This window comes from Ochotona curzoniae, unplaced genomic scaffold (assembly GCF_017591425.1).
Source record: "Ochotona curzoniae isolate NIBS_2020 unplaced genomic scaffold, NIBS_Ocur_1.0 contig_908, whole genome shotgun sequence".
Classification (NCBI taxonomy): Eukaryota; Metazoa; Chordata; class Mammalia; order Lagomorpha; family Ochotonidae; genus Ochotona; species Ochotona curzoniae.
Genome location: NW_024466607.1, coordinates 25,849,702 through 25,873,066, shown reverse-complemented (window position 1 = coordinate 25,873,066; position 23,365 = coordinate 25,849,702). Strand labels below are relative to the sequence as shown.

At 40.4% G+C, this 23,365-nt stretch overlaps 1 protein-coding gene across 1 annotated transcript in view; it reads right to left on the bottom strand.

Moving 5' to 3' along the window:
• SYNPR (synaptoporin) overlaps positions 1–19,963 on the bottom strand; it is a 282,830-nt gene extending 262,867 nt beyond the window's left edge. The window contains exons 1-2 of the mRNA XM_040995058.1: positions 19,946–19,963; positions 19,771–19,836 (exon numbers count right to left, since the gene is read on the bottom strand). Coding sequence (XP_040850992.1) covers positions 19,771–19,836; positions 19,946–19,963 — 84 coding nt within the window. The remainder of the gene's footprint in view (positions 1–19,770; positions 19,837–19,945) is intronic.
• Positions 19,964–23,365: the final 3,402 nt, after the last annotated feature.

Genomic DNA, 23,365 nt, shown 5'->3' with positions numbered 1-23,365 from the left:
ACGTGCTGAGATCCCATATGGGCGCCGGTTCTAACCTTGGCAGCCCTGCTTCCCATCCAGATCCCTGCTTGTGGCCTGGAAAAGCAGTAGAGGACGACCCAAAGCCTTGGGACCCTGCACGTGCAAGGGAGACCAGGAGGAAGTTCAAGGCTCCTGGCTTCGGATTGGCTCAGCTCTGGACGTTGTGGTCACTTGGGGAGTGAATCAGCAGACAGAAGATCTTCCTCTCTGTCTCTCCTCCTCTCTGTATATCTGCCTGTCCAATAAAACAGATCTTAAAAAAATAGAAATACAATTATGGACATTAAATACCACCTAATAATAAATGACTATGCTTATTTATTTCTGTATTTGATATCATTTATCATTGTCTTAGATGGTACTCCTTGGATTTATTTTATAAAGCTCATTATAAAACAATACTCTGTTATGCAGGCGGCGGCCTCATACATCTCTTGTTGATCAGGCCCCTTGATTGCCTTATTTCCCCTGCCTTTGATTAATTTCATGTTGTTCTGTTCATCATGGTCCCAGATTATATACAACCTATTGCTTAGTGCTGCCAGGAAGAGGCCACATCGAGTGATTGACCTGGGAATGAAATTAAAAGTGATTAAGGACTCAAGAGGTGGAAAATCAGTGGTGGGTACTGCTTCACAAACACATCTCATTCCACTAAAGCTATGAGCCTGAGTAAGAACAGAGTAAAGGAAGTTTCTACTTCATAGATGGCAATGAGACTAGTAAGAAATCAAGCCGGGCCGGTATCACATATGGAGAAATCTGCTGATGATGTGGACTGAACAGCAGCACCAGAAACTTGCCCCTCTCAGCATGACAATCACTCCCTAAAAGATGCGGAAAGAAAACGCAAGACCGGACTAGAATGTTGAATTATCACTCAGCGGTTTAAACTGTTCAAGAATCGTTGCGTCTGCAAGACTGATAGGAAAGCAGAAAGATTTTTGGAAACTGTACATAAGTTCATCATGGAAGAAAATTACTTCTCCGTACAAATCTTCAATACGGATGAAATCTACACCAGGATGAGGTCACTGAAGGGGACATCTCTGAGAACATATCCTACTGCTAAGCAACATATGACTATAAACATGGAAACAGAGTGCACAAAACATAAGCTAAGAACTGGTGAAGTTTTAAAAACTTGGAAACTCAAATTTCTAGAAGTTCAACAAACGAATTGCCACTACCATAATGACATGTTGAAGAATAACTGTAAAAAGTTAGTACTTTAAAGATCAGACAATTGTGGCACACATTTTGAGTAGCCATTAAGTCACTGTGTGAAATGCTTGTATCCCATATCAGAATACCTGGTTTGATTTTTGGCTACTCTACTTCTGATCTTTCTCCCTGCTAACATGCACTCGGGGATGCAACAGATAGTGGCTTATGTATCTGAGTCTTCGGTTACCCATGTGGGAGGTTTCAATAGCTCCTGGGCTCCTGAATTGGGCACACCATTCTTGGAGGTCTGCCCCCTAAACCAGACCACGAGTCTGGAGGACTCCAAAGACATCCTGCTGGGACTGCAGGCAGCCTTGCTGGCAAAGCGTGCCTGGGGAGTTGTGAAACATTTTCACTATCTTTTCCTCTTCTTTTAGTGATTGTGGCCTAAATTATCTGAGTAAAAACAAAGCTTTTTATGTTTCTTTTCTACTTAGATCTGTTTCTTTACTGTTTCTTTACTGGTATTGGTTCCTATAACTCATGTTTGCATATCCTATTGCCTGAAACTTGCTGATTGTTTCCCAAATTCACACCTTCCCAATCTCCTCTACAGGGACCCCTTAGATGCCATAACTTTGGATATGAACTTCTCTACCACGTGATAACCTGTTTCTACATTAGCTTTCTGCTGAGGTTTAGAATCTGACAGAAAATTACACTGTTCAATTTAGTAAATAAAACCAAAAAAAATTCAGTTGCTCAAAGATAGCCACATACAGAACATTCCCTTTATTGCAGAATATTCTACTGCAAAGCCTACTCTACAGATAAATATTCAGAGCTGTCCCCCATTAGGATTCATTTATTCATTGGTTCTTTCAACCACAAACAACTAAGCTACGTTTTTAGAGGATCTAATTCCTTTCAATCACACTGGTCGATAGAGAAAGTCACTTCTTTGTATTGCTGGTACTCAGAGCGTTCTTTCCTAACATCAGCCACTGTCTCCAGTCCCATTAGTGTTTGGGTCCTAGATACACTGCCTATGTCTTGAGGCTTCCTGGTTGTCAGGTCTGAAAGGAGAGGGAATTTTATCTGAAGGGAGGCAAAGAAGAATCACTGACTCCATCATCTCAAAAGTCTAGTTAGAATTTGTTTCTGGACACCATATTTCCCATTCTTTCATCAAACAGATCCTGTGAACCTCCTGCATAGAACTGGGCTAGGTCCTCGCAGATACCAGAAAAAGCTCCCAGAGCTCCAACAAACAGCTGCACATCAGACACAAGCCAGAGACATTCAGTTTATCCTGCAAAGGAAGAGCTCTGCCAGTTTGAACAACGAAGAAATGTGGACTAGGCACCCAGCCTAATGGACACTGTTCCCTACACCAGAGTGCCAGGTTTGACCCAACTCTGGCACTTGATTCCAACTTTTCTAGTCTAGGCCCTGTGAAACAGCAATATGGTTCAAGTCACTGGGTCCCTGACACCCCAGTAATTCGGATTATATTCTTGGTTCCTGTCTTCAGCCCTGACCCAGTCCCAAGCTTGGTGAATTAGGAGTTGGGCACTCTCTGTCTCTCTGTAATATTTGTTTCTCAATGATGGGATATTTAAAAACGAAAGAACAAAAAAGGGGAAAAAATTGTGGATACTAAAATCTTTTATTAGCAGTACCAACATCTTTTTTTTTTTATTATTTTCTCAAGAAACGCAGAAGCATCAGGACACACAGAGCCTGTGTTTCTGATGAACAACTCATCAGAGTAGAGGCAGCTGATCCCGTGGGAGCAGGTGCAGTGCGCTCCACCTTCTCTGGCCACTGCTGCTGTGTCTGGCAGCCTGTCTTCTGTTTCCTAATGCACTGGCTGCTTGTCCCACAGCACACCAGTTTGCATCCTGGCCTTTTGTGACCAGATGGCCTTCGACATGTCATCTAGATTTTTCAAAGCCAGGCTAACCAACATGAGGGAGGAAATTGAGCATTTCCCCAAACATAGCCATACAGCAAAAAGACAAGCATAAGGATCTTCACAACTAGGTGGGGGTGGGTAAGGCATTATGGAAAAAACACTGAGCAGAAAAAACAGGGAGCAGTAAATCCCATAACTCTTAGGAACTTTTTTTTCACTCGGATTAGAAAGTTGCTTTTATTGATATGTAAAACTGGTACATTTTTCAAGGGTGTGGTACAACACACCAAGACACAGATCCAGTTGTAAGCTGATCATATAGGCAATTAGCATTTCCAGTTGCTTTTCTTTATGTTTGGAGTGCACCAGCTCTTCCCTTGCAGTCTATGTATTTTTTGTGACTTGCTAGGCAACTGTAGTTCTGATTTACACAAACACAATCAAAACTAAAATAAAATCAAAACCATTCTTTCATTTGTTGTTTCATCAAATATATTCAAAAGAAAATTTTGTTTTAAAAAGTACTTTGTGGAGCTGGTATTATATTGTAATGGGTAAAGCTGACATTTGTGATTCTGGATTCCCATACAGGTGCCAGTTCAAGTCCTAGCACCTCTACTTCTGACTCAGTTCCCTGCTAATGTGCTTGGGAAAGTAATAGAGGGCAGCCAAAGTATTTAGGCTCTTTCACACATATGGGAGATTCAGAATTTCCTGTAATCTTGCTTCAGACCATACCAGCCCTGGCCATTATGGTCAGTTGGGGAGTCAATAGAAGATGTCTTTTGTCTCTCCCTCTCTAACTCTGCATTTCAAATAAGTCTCTTTCTCTCCCTTACCCCCTCTGTCTTTTTGCAGAGACTGGCCTGGTGCTATGAAGAAAACTTAAGAACCTAATGGAGACAAATGAGAAGTATATTGCCCTAACAAGAACTGGTTTTTAAAAAAACAAACTTTAGGCAGAAGATCCGATTTTTTTTGCTCTACGTGACTACCAGGTTAAGCATATTAGAAGAACTGGGATTATATCTTAGGTCCTTTGCCCAAAAAAGAAATATGAATGTATACATTTTAAAAATGCCATTATAACTCATTGGTATAACATGTAGAAGATACTGCTAATGGATCTAGAGTATCATAAGTACGCAGTGCAGGTCAGAAAGCGTTATTTTAGTTCACCAAAGGGCCATAGAGGCCCCAAATAGCAATCTATGAGGAAGAGGCAAAGAACATCTACCACATTATATTACAGTGTAACAAGTGAGGTCAGAAACTAGATCGATGAAAGAGAAAAAGCACCTTTGGAATTATGTAGTTACTGTATTTATTTATTGACAAGGTATGCTGTAATCAAAAGTCAGACATAGAGATAAATGTTTGACACAACAGCTAAGTCACTGCTGGGATGCTCACATCCTGTACGAGCATGCCTGGTTTGGAGTCCTGGCTGCTCTGCTTCCAACCCAGCTTCTTAGTAATGTGCACCTCTGAAGGCAACGGATGGGAGCTTGGGCACATGGATCATGCAACCACATGGGAAAGCTGGATGGAGGTCCAAGTTCTTGACTTCGTTCTAATTCAGTCTTGGCTCTCCTCTTCTGTCTCTTTCCCTTTCTCTCCCAGCCTAACTCCCTTCAAATAAAATGAAAATAAACAGCAAAATATGCTTCTGAGTTCTCACATGATGCACTCCATTCTATCTTTCCCACCCAAAAAAATAGCAGGCCTCAGATCCATCTTCAAAGTATATATGTTATTAATTTGTGCACATGTGTCTATGCATCCAAATTTACATATGACCTGCAATTTCAATAAAGTCTGAATCTGGACCAATGCTTATGCGTCTCATTTAAAGGCAGAACAGTAGGCCTGGTGCAGTAGCCTAGCATCTAAAGTCCTCACTTTGTACACACCAGAATGCCATACAGGTGCCGATTCTGATCCTAGCAGCCCCATTTCCCACCCAGCTCCCTGCTTGTGGCCTGGGAAAGCAGTCGAGGACAGCCCAAAACCTTGGGATTCTACACCCATGTAGGAGACTCGAAAGGAGCTCCTGGCTCCTGGGTTCAGATTGGTGTAGCTCCCACTGTTGCAGATTGTTGTAGCTGCTTGGGAAGTGATACAGCTGATGGATATCTTTCCCTCTATCTCTCCTCCTTTCTGTGTATCTGACTTTGCAATAAAAATAAATAAAATCTTTAAAAAATCCGATCATTCTATTTAAAATAAATAAAGCAGAATAGTAAGTCATTTAGGATGAATAAATTTAAATTATGATATAAATAAACTTATAAACAGAAGAATAAATGCATATTATAAAATTATATATTTTAAAAGCTTTTTCATGGCAACTCTCTGACACTCTAACAATAACTTACATTCTTATATAATGATTCAGAGAGAGCCAGGTTCAGCTATGTGCCTCTCAGCCCATGTCAGAACACAACAATGTAAATGAATTCCAAATGGAGAAACAGTACAATGACCTAGAACGATTATGGCAGCAGCTTATGTAAAAGTCCACGTGGACAGTATCATGAATTGTCAGCTATTGCTTTGTAAATCCATTCTGTTTATTTAAAATCAAAATAAGAATTTGAATAGCCTAGGAAAATCATGCAATCTCATGGGAAAACTAAAGAAGGGCAAACTCAGGACATCATTTTCACTTAGCAAATCAGAAAAATGTTTAGATGGTTTATGTAAATCTCACGCCAATAACACTTCATTGGTGGGCAATCTGGCAATTCGTTCAAATACCTTAAAACCATATAGCCTTTTGGATAAACATTTCTATGTGTAGAACTCAAGTTAACAGTATTAAAATTTCAAGAATCACTTCTTTTTAAGGAGAAATTCTCTATAGATCTGGTAAACAACATAATATATATTTGAAAACTGCTGAAATTAAGGATCAAACAATCTGTAGGGCAAGCATAGAATATAACAATATGTTACCATTGAGATTACAGAGAAAGATACTGTACCTAGTGACAAAGAAATAGAATTCACAGTAGTGGAAGACGCACAAACTAGGTGTACTATTAAACCCCTCTTAAATACTGTTTAATACGGATTGAATTGTGTCCCTCTCCAAAATTCATTTGGTGACTTGCTTTCCTTACTTGGGAATGTGATCTTCCAAGGAATTAGGGTTCCTGTATATACACTTCATCAAGGTAAGGTCATCCTTAAGATGGAAAAGACCCTGACTCAATGTAACTGATGCATTTAGAAAGAGCAAGTTTGAAAATACACACACATACAGAATGTCACGCGATGTCAGATACCAGGGTGGTGATCTATAAGCCAATTTACCACAAAAATGGCCAGCAAATCAGATGTCCTGATCTTAAACTGTTACACTCCTGACAATACCTTTTTCTTACATAAGGCACTCTTTTTGTGGATCTTTGTTATCTTTTACAACTCTAACAAAGTTGTAGGGAAAACATTCACATAAAATTCACATTCTCATAAAAATGACTAAACGTTTATTCTGGGGGGCAAGCATTGTGGCACAGCAAGTTAAGTTGCCACCTGTGATGCTGGCTTATCATTTTGAGCATGAGTTTCTGTCTTGCATGCTCTGCTTCTGATCCAGCTTCCTACCTATAAGAAGCACCAGAAGATGGTCCAAGCACTTGCCTAGATGAAATTAAGCCATTGGCTGGTGAATGTAATATCTGTCTTTCTCTCAATCCACCCCTCTTCTTCCCTTTGAATCTCTCTGCCTTTCAAGTGAAATAAATCATTTTAAAATAAGTTGTAAAAGTTATTTTTAAAAAAGTATCTGCTGGTAGAAGGAAATGAGGTCATTTTTATTTACCACTTTTTATTTGTATTACTGGTACTTAAAATGGCTCAAATTAGCATTGCTATCCCACCCTAATACCAAGTGCAAAAATACTTGTCTTATGTTTAGCACAGCAGGATAGCAGAGGGTAAACATTATTTGTAAGACTTGAAATCCCCTGGTGTGTTACTTAAAAACTATGTTACATTGAACAAGTTCATTTTACACAATCCTTAGAAGGTTTGAGTAAAAATCTATCTTACTGCAGTGTTTCAAGCATAGCCAATTATTTCTACATAGAACACCTAGCATTAACGGAGCCTTTGCTCTCTTAAAAAAATAAAGGAGTATCTTATTTTCTTTAGAAAAAAAAGCTTTTCACAAATCCATGGTGACCTTGCCAAAGCTTGGGACACTGATAAAGAACTTCACACTGCAGTTGAAGTTCTTCCTTTCTGATAACCACCTCTGTTAAATCTTACTGACCTACTCAAATGCATCACAGTTAAATAGATCTACTCCTTAACATCTTTATCAAAGAACATGCATGCACATAGATGTGCATGTGTACATGCTTGGCACATGTAAGAGAGAACCTCTATAGAAAAAAATTCCAGTGAGTTTTCTAATTTTTCTTCTTCCACAGTAAAAAAAAAAAAAATTATTAGGGATGAGGGGAGAAGGAAAATCTATGTGCTTTGAATATTTCCTGTGTGCTATTACTCTTGCAAATGTCACCTCATTTAATATAACAGTTTGTGATGCTAGTTGTTATTTCTACTCCCATAATTATGAAAATTTCAGAGAGATCACATTTAAGTTCATGGATCTTGTCAATAATGCAGCTAACAGTCAAACACAAACCCAAATGGGAATGTAGTGAACAATCAGGCATTAAAAAACCAGCCAAGAATCTGCCTACACATGGATGTCATGAGAGAGGATGAAGAGGGAGGGAGCCAGAGAGACATTTATACTTCGTATTTACTTACAAGCACATCTTTTCCTTCCAGGAAAGCTAGAATGCAATGTCACTATCAATTTAACATGCACTCTTACATGGACAATGAAGTCTATATTTAAAAATGAATGTCAAATACATCACCCTGGGTGATTTTACTGAGCACATCCACAAGCACGGCCTTTTGCTGCTTCACAGAGAGAATCTATGGGTCTGACAATAACATTTCTTTTATAAATTCTAGTCAGTGCCTATGAAACATGAAAATCCACCTTGCACATTTCATCGGACAACTGCAGCTGTGGATGGGCACTGAAGGAATTGTCTTAGACACAGGAAGGCACCCCCAAGATATCTAAACTGCAATTTCCTAGATTAATGGTCAATCAGCAGTAATTGACCACTCTGAAGGAATCATCTACAGAATTCATTCTTCCACAACTCTGTATTTGAGATATTGATATCCATTTTAGAATCTGAGAAACAGAGACATGGAAGTAAAAGATTGGCCCATGGTTTCTCCGGCATGAATTCACTTCATTTCAACACATCTTTAACGTAGCTAAAATCCCTGAAGAACTTTAGTCTCAGTGAGGTTGTTTTGCCATGAGCATCGCCAGGGTCTGTGTGAACTCACACTGAGCTGGTTCCAAATCCAGCATGTTTTGAATAACAATCATAATCTCCACTTACCCTTTTCTCCTACAACTTTCTTTCTAACTACTATGGTTCTTAAGATCTCCATTCATCACTCAGATTATGGGTTTGAGCCTAAAAATTGTCTATCTTTTTTCCAATCGAACCCTCACTTTCTCAGCCTTTCTGGACCCCACCTCAGAAAGGATTCCAGCAGGTACGCCAACTGTCTACCAGGTGCAGGCAAAAATCAGCAGATGCAGTCATCCCACGAGCACACAGCCAGGCAGTTTCATGAAAGACCAGATGGATGTGTGAGTACTTCCTGCTAAAGCCATAGTGGGCATGCCTTCTTACTTGGCACATGATCCTTCAAAATAAAAATATCCAAGAAACGGCAGCTCACATACACAAATACACAAAGTAAATTCATTTGCACCTCTATCACCCTCTGACAGAACCTGATTTGATAATTTACCCCATATCTGCACGAAATTTAAGTGTTTGCAACCTTAATAAATATCCAAACCCTTTTAAATTCTACAAATCTCTTTACATCAATTTGAAGCAGGATACTCCAGAATTTTGCTTTTTTCTGCAATGGATTAATCAAAGATGATTTTATTTTGGAAGATATGTATAAGGTAAATAAACTTTCTCAGGAAACAAGAGTATTTTACAAAGCAAAGCAGGCCCATATAATGGCTTGGAACCCCTTGCCAATGTGAGGAAATTTAAATGTTGCTTTGTTCTCTGACAACACAGTAGAGTAGAACAGGAACTTAGCACCCCCCATAAGCACAGGCCCAAGTTCCAGCTGCTCTGCTTTCAATGCAGTTTCCTGCTAATGTACCTGTGAAAGCAGCAGAGAATGGCCTGAGCCCTTGGGATCCTGCATCCATATGGAAAATTCAGACAAGCTCATGTAAAAAAATGCATACTGAGCAAAGTTATGCATGAGTTTTAAATATTTTATCCAAAAAGTCTCTCCTTTAATTCCACTTTCCACAAATTTTGTGAAATTTCCTTGTGTATATGTTTGATGTGTACTTCCCACAGAGATATATTGTGCATATTTTAAAGTGGAAACCTTTGACTTTAAAACATAAGGAATGATTAAGAGAACAGAGTTTGGTTATATTTGTGTAGGTTAAATCTCTAGCTTTATGACATACTAACTATGCAACTTGAGGCAAAAAGTGTGGCTTCTCAAGGCCTTGGATCTCTCATCTGCATTAATTGGCTCTTCATAAGGGAAATAAGAGTTTCACTGAAATAATAGATTCATACCATGTAGTACATTGATTGCATACAGTAGTACCAATACTATTTGTGTGTTGTTTATGATCACCTCATAGCTAATGTTCTACTATAGGAAGATCATGCAAAGAATCAATATTAATAACACTACACTGATCATACTTTAGGTTTATACTAAGCTAGAAAATTTAGAAATATTAGGGCGTGCACCACAGTGTACTGGTTAAAGCTACTATCAGTAATATGAGCATCCTACATGTGCACCAGTTCATGTCCAGCTGCTCCACTTCTAATCCAGCTTCCTCTTAATGCACCTGGAAAAGCAACAGAGGATGGCTTAAATGCTTAAGCACCTGCACCCATGGGATAGACCTGGATGAAGCTTACGGCTCCTGGCTTGAGACTGCTCCAACGGTGGCCACTGCAGCCATTTGGGGAGTGAACCAGCAGAGTGAAGACCTCCCTCTTTCTCACTCTTTCAATACACAAATAAATATTTTAAAAAGGGATATGTGGAAATGTTTAATTTTATTTAATGATATATTATCACTTAAAAGTTTTCTCTCTCAGAGGGTTGTAACATGGACTAGATACTTCTGGAGGGTTTATCAACATTATTTTACTTAACCCTTATAGAAACCAAACTCATGACTTCTTTCCCTTTGTATTTGAAAGGCACTGACTTGTTCATTCCCAGATGCCCACAGGAGCTCTGGCTGGGCTATATCAGAGACAGGAGTTTGAAGTTCACTATGCATTATCCATAGGGGTGGTAGGTACCCAAGTAATTGGACTGTCAACATCAGGAAGCTGGATTTGATAGTAGATCCAGGAATCAAACTCAGGCACTCCAATATGGGAATGTGCATGTCCCAAGAGGGGTCTTAACCCCATTGTTCCAAATGCTGCCTTCACATCTCTCAGAATCCTCATTTACTTGCTGTGGCCGTAAAGGATCAGAAGACTTATAAGCCCACACAGAGTCCCATGGCTGAAGAAAAGAGCACAATTCCAGCATAAGGCTGATTCAACATACAATTTCCTTCACGCAGCATACTGTCCTCCAGGCTTTTCCACAAAGTTTTATTTGTTTTCTCATCAAACAATGCCTCCTTCTACCTTCCTCTAACACACACTCATCACATAGAGTAAACCAAAGACTCTTGCATGACTGATCTATTTTCTGTCACACACTCACACACACACACACACACACACATCAATGTAGTAATTAATGTAATCTTCTGGCCTCGAGGAGAGATTGATTACACTTGACATTGTAGAAACATATTCATTCCCAAATGGCCTATGTCACCATTAGACAAAACCTCATCACTCCTTTTAGAAGGAGAGTTATTTAACAGATGGACAAAATGGCACAAGCTAGTGAAGACAAAAACACGTTCTTTGGAATAATCTTATAATGGTGAATCCACAGAATTATCACCAAATCAGAAAATTCCAAGAATGTTAATTCTCAAACCTCAAAGGTAAAATCTCTTCAGAAAATGACCTACTTTAATGAAAGAAGCACTATTGAAAAATCATTTATTCTCACACATCTCTTGGCCTTTCATCCGCATTACTGAAAGACTGTATCTCCAACAACTCCATGATTTCAGTTTCATGACTCTTTTATTTCAGGCCCCAAGTGGAAGTACAACATTGGGCACCCGATTCATGGTCAACTAGTTCAGAGACTGGCTACTGATATATGATTTGGCCTGAAGCTCATAGTGATATTCAATGTATAAAAACCATTACTTCTCTTAAAACATTAAATCAGAATCATAGGAAAAAAATGGCAAAAAGAATAGGGACATCCTGAGAGAAACCAGCTCAATAGACAACACAAAATAATGGTGGCATCCTTGTTAATACATTTCTGCTGCTCATTGCATTGAACCTCACAACATGCAACCTGAGTCTGTTTCAGTTCTTATGCTTATTCCTATATGGGTTCTCTTCTATAATTACACAGGAGCTTTCCCAACCATAGCTTTTTTTAACAGCTGAGTCACTTATATGAGCACTCTCCTCTACAACCAACACATACCTAACAATTGTTTTTACCGAAGTCCTTAAAACTGCGCTCTATGATGGAGATACTGAAGGGGAACTTACACCACATACATTGTGTTTCTAGAATTCATTTATTCATTCTTCATTCTCTTTCCTTGGCCCTTCAACTAGGCTTAATCAGCAAGTACTGTCTGAGTGTTTTGATACAATGTCTGTGTATTTGCTTAGAATTGGTCCTGTCTTGTGACAAGTATGATGCTGGGGTCTTAGAACATTTGAATATAGAAGTTGAATAAGACTCCTGCTGTCATGGAGCATTTGGTCTGGCTGAGGAGCTAGACTGTACACACATCTTCAAAACCTATGCTTTGGAAAAAACCAGGAGTCTGATCTAACAAGACCTCTGCAGATGTTTATTAGACTATTTCTGCTACCATGATATATACACAACAACTAATTTTATAGAGAGATTCACTTAAGTTCAAGGTTTATGACCTGAGACAGAATAATCCCCACTTGTTTAGCCTAGGATGATTTTTTGCATCTCCCAAGTGGTGTACAGGATCATTTGGCAAGATGGAATGTGTGTGACTATGTCTATAATCCATGAGGTCTTAATAACGGGGAATCTACCCTAATGAAAGAATCTAATCCAATCACTTTCCAATGAACTAAGCTTTAGATATCACAATTGGGTTAAGTTTTCACCTTTAATACCATTAGTATAAGTTTGGTGTTCTACCACTCTGCAATGCATGAGCCTTTGGAAGACATTCAACTCCCAAACTAATAAACAAACCATAGCAGAGTTGCTTATTGGTGGTGATGCCTGAAGGCAAGCCAGAAATCACTGTCTTAGAGAAATTACACAAAAAGAGGAGGAGAGATTATATTAAGGAAAGGGAATGACAGAGGAAAAAGTCCACCAGACTATAAAGACTCCATCACTAGGCCCCTCCAAAACATTTAAGAAATGTGGACTGTGTTTTGAGAAATAATTGCCTTTGGTGTAACAGTTCAAAAAGGATGAATGTTGATCCTTTCAAGTTTTGATAATACACCAACTTCACCAACAATATCCTTCTTTCTTGTAAGATATAAAAAGACTACAATATTGGTTAGAGGAGAGAGACTATTTATTTGGGTAAGACTCTGTCTCTTAAGGAGAAGAGAATAGGCTCTCACGGGTCACATATTACCCTATCCTCTACTTATCAACCATCTGGTGTCCAGAGATAGAGGATCATCACAATTACAATCATCTGTTACTTTTGGAGCCCATTCAATAGCTTCACAACAATAGTCAATCTCTGATGTTATTGGAAGATAGGCAAGAGTCAGTGCTCTCATGTTCAGATAAGGAAAATACTAAACTAATGAACAGAAATAATTGCATATAGAGCAAAATTAAGTTTAGGCCTTTGAAAGCAGAAGATTTAAAGCCAGTTTCTGGTCTGTATCCATTTCCCTTAGATACCTTTTAGTATTTTTTTTCTATGAACACAAGACTGTTTTTTCTTCTAATACTATATCACAAAGATTTGAAAATCCTCTGGAAATAGTACAAAGGAAAATTCGTTTCCTTGGGCATCAGTGTACAATTCTCCCCATGTTCTTGGGGAAGCTCTCAAGACCACCTCTACCTGAGAATTAGTGCACAGTTATGCTAGAAAGCGCCTAGTTGACCCGATGAGGACCTCACCTACTCTCTGAGAGATTTTTTTTGTTTTTGACTACACTGTAACCCTTTAAATTATTGACAGATTACACTTTAAGAAAGACCAGAAAAATTATTCTAGTCCTCACCAAAAGTTCCTCAAGGGTTAAGCGCCTGCAATAGTGCCATTAGATCTACTCTTTTGCTTCAACACTATCCCCTCTGGAAGGTTGCTTGAAATGAGTGTATTCCATGGAGCCAGTCCCTGGAAATTTCATGCGATGGTTAAAGTAAGTCTCCACACAAGAGTCCAAGGAGGTCTGAGGAAGTGTGGACACCGATTTTTTACTTTAAGGTTTTGCAATGAGTCTTATTTGCAAGAAGTAGTGAAAAAACTTGAACTATCCTAGAATTGATTTACAGTTTCTTCTGTTTCACCGTCCTCATAATCTCCAGAATTTTCATCACCACTTTTATAATCACTTTTTGAGAATATTTTATAGCCCAGGCACTCTGAGGTATTTCACTTGGATTAAGTCATTTAATCATGACAGCAAACTTCTAAAGTAGGAACTATTATTAGCTCTATTTTACAGATGAGAAAAATGAAACCTAATAAATGAAATAATTTGCCCAAGGTGACCAAGTGGGGGAAGAATAAAATGTGAATTCAAATCCCCAAGAAACATTCCTCACTCCTATCTCTTTTCTAATACTTGTGAAGCTAGATACCAATTTTCTAAATAAACTCAAAACAGCATTAAGTGATCTTGCTCTTAGTGTCTATTTATTGCTTCATATTCTCATAGCATGTGATTTTTGTCAATAACTGAAAATCTGAAACATTATAGCTAAATTCACATGAATATAGTTTTAAATTACATCAGATTGTCAATGGTAGATTATTGCTCTTCACTTAAAAGTTTTACATTAGAATTTTCAATCTTGCTTATTCTTAAGGGACAAAGTTATCTCATGCACACAGACCAAATATTATATACAATTAATACCTGCTGAATTCAACTCTCAATGTTAATCTTTGGCATTTTCAGAAAATGTGTGTGTGTGTGTGTGAGAGAGAGAGCGAGAGAGAGAGAGAGAGAGAGATACATACTGAAAAGTAGATAACTCTTTTAAAAATTCCTTTGAGGATTAGGGTCATGATACAGCAAGTACCTGCCACATTGCAGGCAGAGAATAGCGCAGCATTTAATAGAATACACTTTGAAGTGAGGCTGTTTAAATCTTGGTTTTGCCATTCTCCACAGTTTTGCCCTTGATTTCATGATCATTCCAGAGTGTTCTAGTGAAAAGTAAGTCACATGGATCCAATATGGACATGTGGAGAGCCCACAATACAATGACTTATATAGGGTCTGCATAATGAAAGTTCATTATTATTACGTCTGTCATTAGAGGCCTGACATGGTGGCTCTAAAACTGAGCTATTCTACTGCATCAGCATGATCCATTTTATTATCACTAACATGACTTATAAATTGCATTCATATCAAGAAAGATGTTGATGTTTTATTGAAAACTATAGCTCAAAATACAGATTCAGGAATAAGAGATGTCTAAATGCTAGTAACTCCATTTAAATTAAGTTGACCTATACTTCATGTACAAGGTGTAGCAAATCTCTGGAGTTGCTGACCACTCTGGAAAAGGATACAAGTAGAAAAGAAACTCAGAATGCAGACAAAGTCCAAGGGTTACAGCAGAAAATGGACAGTAAAATTAGGGATGGATGACAAATAATGAAAAGAATCAGGCAAGTTGGTCCAGAAGAATTTGGATCTGTTGTCCTGTGCTGGGGCACTATGCAAATGAAGTCAACAGCAGTTTGACAGAATGTAGGTCCCTTCAGGGTCTGTCCACCTGCAACAATGCGATCTTCAGCAATGTGATGGTTGGAGATGCCCATTTTCCATTTCATGTGAGTCCACAGGTAGAAAGCTAGAACTTTGTTAATAGTACTATGCTAACATTTTGTAAGGAAAGGGAAAAAGCACAGAAGCAGAAAATTAGGACTCATCCATTAAAGATGGGAAAAAGAGGGGAAAACACTGAGTTTTTTAAAGTAAGTCTTAGAACAAAATAAACTCAGTTTTCCTGTCATCACCAGTGAGATCTCTCACTGCTATTTTATCATTACAGATTAAATGAAGCAGACCACTGGGCTCAGCACTGTGTCCCAAATTCTTATTTTGTCCCAAAAGACATTGAAAAGTCCCCTAATCTCAGCTCAGCAGAGATTAAGGACACAGAAATAGTGCTTCAAAGTTTTTGAAATTGGGTAAAGCTTTTCTAGGAAGGCTTGGCCTCTACACTTTTACGATATTAAATGTACTAAATCCATGAGTCTCTTGAAAGGAAAGAACATACAAATGAAGTGTGTTTTCCTTCTAAAGCTGTGAATCCAAACAAGGTGAAAGCCTTTTAGAAGTAAAATCAGCTCCTATGGTCAGTCCATAGGAAATAAGATACAATTAGTTTTAAAGAATTATTCATGTGTACAACTGTTGACATGTGACAAGTCTATGATTATGCCTATCATTGTTTATCACCTTCACCTCAAATTACACGCATATAAAACTCTGCATTACTGCGTATGCACATAGATCACACACATACACAACCAACTATTGTACTGAAAAACTATGCAAGCCAAGCAAATATCATTTGGAGGAGTTAATATTTTCAATGTCATTGCATTCCCAAAGTAGTCTTGAACAATGCCAATGACTTGGTGTCTTCCACTTTCATTTTCACACAAATATACAGGTGCATATCCAGATTCATGTTGATTTTACAGGGAAGAAAAAAATGTGCCAACACAGGTTTTTTTTAAAAAAGGAAAAAGTCCTTTTTTTTCTTTTTCAAAAATGAGATGCTTTCTGTTACTTTTACTATGGCTAAATAGAGATATTGATTTAAAGAAGAGATTATTCATTAAGCAAGTTTATAAAATATATAGGATATAGGATATGATGTATTTTTATTAGATTCCCAAACAAAATTCCATGCAATGAACTCTACATCAACACACATTAACCTACTCCACTGTTTTAAATGGCAGTGTAATATTCCACACCACAAAGGGTTCAAATTTCAATTATCTTGCTGTTACTTTCCAGTTGTTTCCAATTCTTTCGATTCCAGAGGATGTTTCTGAGACATCCTTGAACATGCTGTTACAGTTCAAATATTTGAGCTCAATATTCCCAAATCTACATGCTGAAATCCAATTACCAAAGTAATGGTATTAAGATTTGAGTCTTTGAGGTGATTATCTCACAAGAGTAGAGCCCCATAAATGGTGTCGATGTTCCTATTAAGTGCCACAGAAAGTGGAGACCTTTTCTTTTGCCATATAAGCACACAGCAAGTAGGATCCATTTTTGAGCCAGAAAAAGAGTGCTCAGCAGACACCCAGTTAATTGTCTATCACCTTGCTCTTGAACTTTTATCAGCTCCCAGAATCAAAAGAAATGAATATCTATCATTTACCAACAACCAAGTTCATGAGGTTTTCTTATAGTAGCCCCAATGGATGAAGGCACACATTCCCTTTCACACACTCTTATTTATATAGCACACACAAACATGAAGTACCTGAACAAAAGGATGAGTGCTTGACGAAGGGGAAGTCGCAGACTGTCTCTGTTGCTTCATAAAATTTTAACAGGAAAAACAGCAGTATTTTTAGTGCTCGTCATTACCAATTTACACATTTTGCTGATCATTTACTATTTAGTAACTGCCATGAGAGAAAACTGCTTCTTGTAGGGGACACAAATAGAACAGAAACTCTCACTGTCGGCATCTCTAGCCAAAAAATGAAGTTCAGCATGGCTCTTCACCCACTGTATGCAAATTTTTTTGTTTTATCTATATGTACTACTTTAAATGTTTCCAGGAACTAGCCTTCTCTGTCTCTACTCTCAAGTTTCTAATTTCACTCCTCCCATGTGTAGATCAGCCATAAAACTTAGCTGCCTCCTTAGCTTTTCTTTGTCCATGACTCATGTTCTTAACCACCGATCAGAGCCTACTGGCTGCTCTGTAAGCAAAAAGCCTCTATTTCTTAGATTTTCAGTGTCCTAAAGGAGGTGAAAGATTGTCAATGTTATAAATGATATAAATAATGGAATAACTACAGGAGAACACAAATCAGTGTGAGAAAAAAAAAAGTCCCAGGGGAAAAAAATAATGAATGAAACGGAGGCCCAAAGAATAGCCTGAATCAGTCCATTTGGGTTAGAGGGAAGGGTAAGAAATAAGTATGAGTGAAATCTTCCTTAAGGAGATAACAGTTAAGATAGAAAAGAAAGCTTATTTTTCAGGCTCAAAATGTGTGAGGACTTCATGCAGTGTGCGCTGAAATATCAAGGACACTTAGAGATTTGGAGAAACCTGATACAGCTTAGGGTCGTGGTTCTCCAAGTTTCACGTGCCTACAAATTACCCAAACAGCTTGTTTAAAATGCAGCCTTATGGGCACTCATCTCAGGTGCTTAGAACTCTGTCATCTACCAGATTGGCACCTTTACGTAGCTAGGTAAACAGCCACCACCTGGGATGCCAGCATCCCTCATGGGTACTGGCTTAAGTCTTGGCTGCTTCACTTCTGAGTCAGCTCCCTGCTAATGTGCCTTGGAAAAGTAGAAGAGGATTACCAAGAACTTGCTTTCTGCCTCCGTATGGGAGACCCAAAAGAAGCTCCTGCTTCCTGGCTTCAGCCCGGTCCAGCCCTGCTGGGGCAACCTGGCTAGTCAACCAGTGAATGGAAAATCTTTTGAGTGTCTGTCATATATCTCTCCCTCTAACTCTGCCCCTCAAATATTTTTTTTAAAAAGAACTCTGTAATTTAAGCAATTTCATACAGATTGACCACATTTTGAAATACCCCAGTAGAAGCTATGTGATGGGTAGTGCCAAACAATAACGCTCCGATAGGACTGAACATCAACTAATGCTTCAGTGAACTGAATGTGAGACAGATTATGTCAGAAAATGATGTCAGACCACTGAACTTTGTTTCAAGAGAGTCCAATGTGACAACACAGTTTTGTTTTGATCCAAAACACCATTATTTCACAGAAAATGCTTATTGAATGCCAAGTGCATGAACACGGACAGAATTGTGAGACTGTCAACTGAAGAGTTTCCTGGAACATGAGCACAGCTTGCTTTGTTTAACTTGCCTGTCAGGAAAACAATTCATGGATAGCCAGCTGAGAACCCCCAACCCAAACGATCCAAAAGGGGTCCTCAAACACATCAAGCTGATACAGTCACACTTTTATTTTTGTATCACAAATGAAACAAATATGATGATCACATAGATCATCCCTATCAACACACACCAGTTGTTCAGGCAAAACCAAATACAACCCCTGGAGCGAAGACCTGGGGACACAGACAGGCACTTACATAACATCCCAGCAAGTCCACATTAGGGCCCGTGATTAATGCTACATGACGGGCTTTGAACTTTCTGTTCAGATAGCTTCACTTCGCCTTCCAGAGCTCCCAGCAAGAGATGTGTGACCTGCAGATTTCACTCCGAATAATCATCACCCCCACAAACAACAATGACAACACTCGGTGGCCCCATGAGCAACCATTTCTCGGCTTCCCTGCTCCGTCCAAGGGCAAACTGCCATAGGATAGCCAAGGACAGCTTCATTTTATCATTATTTTTGAAAGCAACTGAATAGGAAAAATCTCGTTTCCTTCACTCCAATCATTGAAAAAAGCGGCACAGCCTTGTGAGTTTCCAGGATTAAGTATTAGAAACACGAGGGGGAGTGGCACAGAAACTACAACACAGCAGCAAGCAGACCCACTCCTTAGGTCAACCTCAGCATCCTTGTGGTGTCTCCCTGACAGCAGCAGCAGCTCCGGGCCAGCAGTGTACCACAGCCAAGAGCTGTCCCAGTGCTGACCAACTTTCCAAGCTTGGTCCAATCTTTCAAGCCACCCCATGGGTCCCTCCTCCCAAGCTCTCAAGTCGTAAACATTCACAAATCCTGGGGCAGCTTCTTCAGTTCGCTCCCCACCACCGGGAGAGACAACCAGCAACACGGGGCCCCTGTGCTTTCGCGAGCGCCGAGGTGAGAAGACACCTCTGTTAAGGACCTGCCAAATCCCTCCACATTCCTGTCGCCTCCAAGCAGAGTCTCTAGACTCTGTCCCCACCACCTTGGAACGACACCGTGGCAGCGGGGCAGCTCTGGAGTGAGCAGAGTGGAGATCGCGCCTCCCGACCTCGCCTCACCTGATCCTTGACTGCCTCGGTCCCCCTCCCGCCCACCATTACTCACCAATTCCAGCGCTCGCAGGAAGGCAAGAGGCTCCTTCAGCGCCCGGAAGGTGCCCGCTGAGGCCAGCTTGAAACAGAAAAAAGACACAACAGCATGAGGAAGGGGCTGGAGGCTCCTTCCCCAAATCCCGGAGTCCTCGAAAGAGCGCTCACCGCCCTGCCCCGTTCTTTCCTACCTGACTCACGGGATCCATAGCTCGCCCTCTCGTTCGGTCTTCTCGGTTGCCGGTTAGCACTGCGAATGAACTTGGACGGACTCCGCCGTTCTCAGGGTCACAAGACCCCTAGGAAAAGGCGGGTGGAGCAAGGCCCGGGAGCAACTAAACGCCGGCAGGGCACTTGGGAGAAGCAGCTGCCCGGCGCCAGCTGCCTAACGCCGCCGCGCCCGGCCGTGCGCTCCGGGAACACAGCGCGCCCAGCAGGCGAGGAGAGGCGAGCCAGCCGCGGGGCGGGAGGCGGACGCGGGGCGCGTGCAGAGGCAACAGGGGAGGAGAGAGACCCACGCCGCTCGGGGAAGGCTGTCATTGGACCGTCCCGCGCTCCGGAGGGAGTGCGCCAAGCACAACCTGCAGACATTGGTGCAGCCTTAGCCGCCGCGCCCCGTGCTCTGCAGCTCCAGGGAAAGTTTGAGCTGCCGGTTAACGGAGAATGGGCTGGCTTGGTTAGCTCGACGCTTTCCCACCTGAAGAAAAGGGCTCTCGGGTCAGAGAAAAACACCCACAGGTGATATGGAGCACGTGTGTATGAATCCTGACTGACTTCTCAACACCACAGGAAAAGGCTATTTGTCGACCTCAAACATTCATAACTCAAACCTTAAAGCAAAGTTCCCCAAGGGCAGCTACTGGGATACACACACACACTCTCTCTCTCTCTCTCTCTCTCTCTCTCTCTGTCTCTCTGTCTCTCTCTCTCTCTCTCTCTCTCTCTCTCTCTCTCTCTCTCTCTCTCTCTCTCTCTCTCTCTCTCTCTCTTGTCCTAGGACAAGCAGAGAAAATGGCAACGTAGCCTGATTATAGAGTGAAGGCAGGTGCCGTGGGGCTCCCAGAAGGTGAATCTACCCTGCCTAGAAAGGACTAAGGCAGGGGAAACATATTTATCCTTAATGGGACCTGATGGTTGCAAGGCAAGGGCAGGTGCAAGTTATTGTGCACACCAGTTGTTGAGGCTGAATTAGCCAAGGTAAAAAAAATACAAAAAAAAAAAAAAACCTTATAAAGGGCTAAATAGGCAGTATAATTCAAGTACCTTTCATGTACTGAGATCTTTTGGATAAGTTCCAGACGTTTCCCCTCTCCCAGCCCGCCACTCCCTCCCCCACCTCAGTAAAGGTAATGCGTTGATTCCACCACTTCACTCCACCTCTGAGTGGGCAAACCTTGCTAACTAAAGTAGGAACAGTTGGGTTCTTTCTTTTAGGTGGAAACTGTTAAAGTAGATGTTTAATAGACATTACTTCACATAGGAAAGCAAGGCTAAGAGTTGGGATGTTTTACAACTAGCAACCAACGAAGCTAAAACGGAATTCAAAAACGAGTCAAGAAGACAAGGGAGAAAGCAGGGGACGGGAGGAGGACAGGAGCTCAGAGCCACTATATTAAGTAGATGATAGGTCCCCTTGCTTCTCACTTCCTTTGGACTGAATTCCATGTATGAGCTGGTCTCCCAGCAACACAGCGAGTCCATCTGTTTACTACAAAGACTTGCCAAAATGGTTTGGAGTTTGTGTGTATTTGAATGTGTGTGTGCATGGTCGGGGGTGAGGTAGGTTTAATATTTAGATATGAGAGAAAAACATAGATAATAATAGTTTCAATGTGGGAGGGGGAGATAGCAGGTCAAAAGTGGGTAAGAAAGTGTAGATGTCCCCCTGCCCGTGGAATTTGTTAGAGATAAACTAGACATTTACCGAGCAGGGACTCCTCAGAGCTAGTTCCACCATCTGCAGTCAGCTAGCTTTGTTCTACTGTGCTTCCTACATGTGCATAGAGTATGAAATAATTACAAACAGTTGTTTTAAAAATAAACCATTATGTAACCACAAGGGATGAGTTGGGTCAACGGGGGAACTAACATTATCATACACTTAGTGTGTGTCCTGAACTTTTTGTACGTGATCTTCGAGATGAAGTTGCATAGGTACTTTAGGACCTCACTTCGTTGCAGTCTGTGAAATGACAATGTGGTTCTTAACGCAAACTCGGACGATTTTGTAGATCACATTTGGAGGCAGAGTTTGACCTTCATAATCTTACAGGTGTAAGTTTCACATCTCAGCCTTTGTGCTTCTACAGAAGCCAAGATGAAGGCCTAAAGGAACACATCAGAGGCAGAGTGTAGCATCATCCAGCTGCTTAGTAGCGCCCCCTCTCTTATACATATCCTTGCCGTTCTGGAGTCAGAGTCGCCATTTGGTTTGCTCAAATCAATGCATTATAGGCAGAGGTAATTTGTACATTTCTGGGTGAAGGTTTTAAGAATTGTTGTGTGATTTTGCTCTCTTCCTTATGTCCTTCTACCACGATGAGCATGAAATCTATGTAGAGGATACTTGGCAGCCAGAGTCCTTCATAGAATGACACACAGCAGAGCTGCAGGTGGCCGTTGGTAGAGAGGAAACTGAGCAATAAAATGTGTTTTTGGAGAGTAAGCCGCAAGATTTTAGAACTTCTTTATTTCAGTGTAACGTAACTTAAGCTCATGGGTTTGAACTGGAGTTCCCACAGCTAATAAAGCAGCTGAACCAAAATGCTACCCTACGTCTGTCTGACCTCATTGTGCTTGCATTCTAGGCCGGTGTTCTTATTCTGTTCATCACAGTTCCCTCGCTTTTGAGGTATAATACTTCTCATAGGTGTTTAATAATGGCAACTACCATTATTGTTAATTCAATTCCTGCTTCTTGTCAGGCATTATATTAAGTGATTTATGTACATCACTTAAGCATCACTGCAGTTTCCCCTATATGAGAAATATGTTCTGGCTTAGAAAAGCTAAGAACATCCCCAAGGTCATTTATTCATTTGTATATCTTTAGATAGGCAGAGATTTATTTAAAATGTTGTCTACTTACATATCGTTTGAGTTGAGAACTTGGCACCAAGTGTGATTACTGAGCCTCTTCCCCCAGGTCTCTCTTCACACCCAACATTCTTCTCTAATACGGTGGCATATTTCTCAGGTTTTCCAAACACTGTGTGAAGAAAGCCAGAATTGTGACAATTGGCAGTGTAATGGCTTAGACAACAATCGCACATTGTCAGAGGATGCTCTTCACATTCCAGAAATGTATGAGCTTCCAACAGCTGCATCACCAAAATAACCCAGAGTTTCATACCACAGTTGCAATGTTCAATGTTTTTGTAGACTTCTGGGTTAGAGCCTTTGCATTCAAACTTGGAGATAACATGCACCCCCTAAACTAGGAAGGAACGGGTAGAAAAATGATGGCAACACTGCTGCAATGTTACTATCAGCAACCAAGTGACATTTTCTTTTACTCCAAGATCATGAACGATAATTTCCTTTCAGTCTGCAATAAACCTACCAGGATGACTCAGTGATCTTGTTGACTTTGGTGGGGGCATAAATGATCC